We start from the raw sequence: 3,175 nt of genomic DNA, 5'->3' as shown, positions 1-3,175 counted from the left end.
GAACATGTAATAGGGAAATCTGAGTAAGAATTTATCATTTGCAAATAGGCAATGGATATAAAACTGAGCATGCATTAAGGTGAATGGCTTAATATTCTAAATAGAACAGGATCCCTAGTTAGAGTTGGCTTATTGGGGCACAAAATCGCCTTCCTGGTAAAAGCACAAAAACAGAGAAGTGATATGTGATCTTTGTAGCCCTTGGTCTAAGGCTTCTCTTCTCTTGTGATTGAACGGTTTCAAGTGGCATAAGCAAACTCTGTTGCTCTCTTGTAGTCCAAACCGTGTATTGTCTGGTGGGTCACTTTATAAGAAGTTACACTTTCTAATGGTTACCACATAAAAAGGCACTATAAGAACACATTTCTAGATTTCCTGGACTAAGGCTGGTCCAGTTTGATTGAAATGAAAGCAAAATAAATAAATACCACCTGAAAGTCTATGGAAACGTGCTAAAGACATCTTTGTAGAAAATCAAAAAGAAAAAAAAAAAGGAAATAAACAAAAGGAAGAACAAAAGTGAAGTAGTCAGAAAACAGGGATAAAACTAGGTAAAACAGGGATTCAGAATTATTAAAAAGAGTAAGGAAAAGTGGAATATCACAAACTACAAACTGTTTACCACAATCTGCACCTCAACTCTCTCTCCCTGCTTCCAATTTTCCCACACGGAAGTTTATTACTGGGCTTAAATTGTTATTCTCAGGCTTAGGTTTGTATACATCCTCCCTGCCCACTTCAAGTGTCACAGGTGCTAGACGCCATTAGGATAAATGTGGCATATTATTTGATAGTACTGACTTTTCTTTAAAAGGGGCTTTTGTTAGTGCGTATGCTTGTTTTGCTTTTAAAGTTAATTAAGCTACAAATAATTTACAGTTTTGTTGTTACCTTAAAATACATATGACACATTATGGAGCAGGATAAATATTCATACCTATTTTAAAGATCGAAAACAAGACATTAAAGAAATATTGGTAGGAAGAAATAACTTTGGACTAACTCTCAGAACTCTTGTGTGCCTTAGGGACCGAGTTTGTTCCTTTCTTCTATTTGATACGCTTCGGGGGAAAGCTTGAGATGCACTGCTCCAGGATTTAATAGGGAAAAGGGACTCAGATTATTGAGGTTCAGCAATGATGGCGGCTAATTAGGATGCCCTGTAGTTCGCCCAAGTCCTCCAGAAAAGGAAACCACTTTTAGTCTTCATTTTACAGCTGGCAGGTATTGTACAAATCAGTCAGCTCAGGCTGCGTGGCCCACGTCCCAGTGCTGTGCAGGACTTGCCTCTGTCTCCCGTGTGCACTGCCCCGATGACGCGAGCACCGGAAGGAGACGCGGAGCCCAGGCCAGGCCTTCCTGCGGTCGTTACGGGACACCGCCGCCATCCACAGCACTCCATGAAGAAAATGCTGACCGCCCTCATCTCCCGCGTGTTGAGGCGAGTTGCCCAGAAGTCAGCTCGCAGAGTGCTGGTGGCATCCCGTAATTCCTCAAATGACGCTACATTTGAAATTGAGAAATGTGATCTTCACCTGTTGGAGGAGGGTCCCCCCGTCACTACAGTGCTCACTAGGGCGGAGGGGCTTAAATACTACAGGATGATGCTGACTGTTCGCCGCATGGAATTGAAGGCAGATCAGCTGTACAAACAGAAATTCATTCGTGGTTTCTGTCACCTGTGCGATGGTCAGGAAGCTTGCTGCGTGGGCCTTGAGGCTGGAATAAACCCCTCGGATCACCTCATCACATCCTATAGGGCTCATGGTATGTGCTATACTCGGGGACTTTCTGTCCAATCCATTCTCACAGAGCTGACGGGAAGAAGAGGAGGTTGTGCTAAAGGAAAAGGAGGATCGATGCATATGTATACCAAGAACTTCTACGGGGGCAATGGCATCGTCGGAGCGCAGGGCCCCCTGGGCGCTGGCATTGCTCTGGCCTGTAAATATAAGGGAAACAATGAGATCTGTTTGACTTTATATGGGGATGGCGCTGCGAATCAGGGGCAGATAGCCGAAGCTTTCAATATGGCAGCTTTATGGAAATTACCTTGTGTTTTCATCTGTGAGAATAACCTATATGCAATGGGAACATCTGCTGAGAGAGCAGCAGCCAGCACTGATTACTACAAGAGGGGCAATTTTATCCCTGGGCTAAAAGTCGATGGAATGGATGTTCTATGTGTTCGTGAGGCAACAAAATTTGCAGCTGACTACTGTAGGTCTGGAAAGGGGCCCATACTGATGGAGCTGCAGACCTACCGTTATCATGGACACAGTATGAGTGATCCTGGAGTCAGTTATCGTACACGAGAAGAAATTCAGGAAGTAAGAAGTAAGAGGGATCCTATAGTGATTCTCCAAGATAGAATGGTAAACAGCAAGCTCGCCACTGTCGAAGAATTAAAGGAAATTGGGACTGAGGTGAAGAAAGAAATTGATGATGCTGCCCAGTTTGCTACCAGTGATCCTGAGCCACGTCTGGAAGAATTAGGCCATCACATCTACAGCAGTGATTCATCTTTTGAAGTTCGTGGTGCAAATCCATGGATCAAGTTTAAGTCCGTCAGTTAAAGGGAGGCTAAGTGTGAATTTATCATCAGTCTCTCAATGGAATGTTCATGGTCAAATTTAAGAAACTGTGTTCTCAACTCAAGGAGGAATAAAACTCATAAAACAAAAGCCTTGTAAGCATTTATTTAAAGAGATTATTAAAAAAGATTGAAAGGCATACATTCAATAAAAGTGATATTATATTCAATTATACTGTATATTTTTGCATTAAAAGATACTATATAGGTAAAAATTCAGTGTGAATATCTTGAAGATTATTTTGAACTTATATAAGTCTAAAATAGGAAAAGCAGATTATTTAACTTCCCAAACTATTAGTCATAACATTTCCATTTGATTTACCTTTATACTATTTTAATACACTCTCTTCTTTAAAAGAAAGATAGTTGTTTCCTGCTTTCCCTGCCATGGATTTCTATGTAGAACCTCCATCCTGAGGTAAGGAGATTATTTCAAGCTACTCAGGACACCTATGGATATGTAACCATTTACTTGAATTAGGTAATAACAAATACAGTTTAGTGTAACAGTGTGCACATGTGGTGCTGAAGCTTGTTAACACTGACCATTTTTCCAACAATATGTGATATTTAACAGGG

At 41.3% G+C, this 3,175-nt stretch overlaps 1 protein-coding gene across 2 annotated transcripts; it reads left to right on the top strand.

Moving 5' to 3' along the window:
* Positions 1-1,352: 1,352 nt before the first annotated feature.
* Positions 1,353-2,729, top strand: PDHA2 (pyruvate dehydrogenase E1 alpha 2 subunit). Of its 2 annotated transcripts, XM_025386184.1 has the most exons (2): positions 1,353-1,923; positions 2,017-2,684. In XM_025386184.1, the coding sequence occupies exons 1-2, from the start codon at positions 1,401-1,403 to the stop codon at positions 2,574-2,576; spliced, it is 1,083 nt and encodes a 360-aa protein (XP_025241969.1). In that variant the 5' UTR covers positions 1,353-1,400; the 3' UTR covers positions 2,577-2,684. The 2 variants fall into 2 exon arrangements, with proteins under 2 accessions (XP_025241969.1, XP_025241968.1); XM_025386183.1 differs by having other exon boundaries at positions 1,353-2,729.
* Positions 2,730-3,175: the final 446 nt, after the last annotated feature.

The sequence above is a fragment of the Theropithecus gelada genome, chromosome 5 (assembly GCF_003255815.1).
Source record: "Theropithecus gelada isolate Dixy chromosome 5, Tgel_1.0, whole genome shotgun sequence".
NCBI lineage: Eukaryota > Metazoa > Chordata > Mammalia > Primates > Cercopithecidae > Theropithecus > Theropithecus gelada.
The sequence above is the reverse complement of the archived record's forward strand: the minus strand, read 5'-3'. Positions and strand labels throughout refer to the sequence as shown.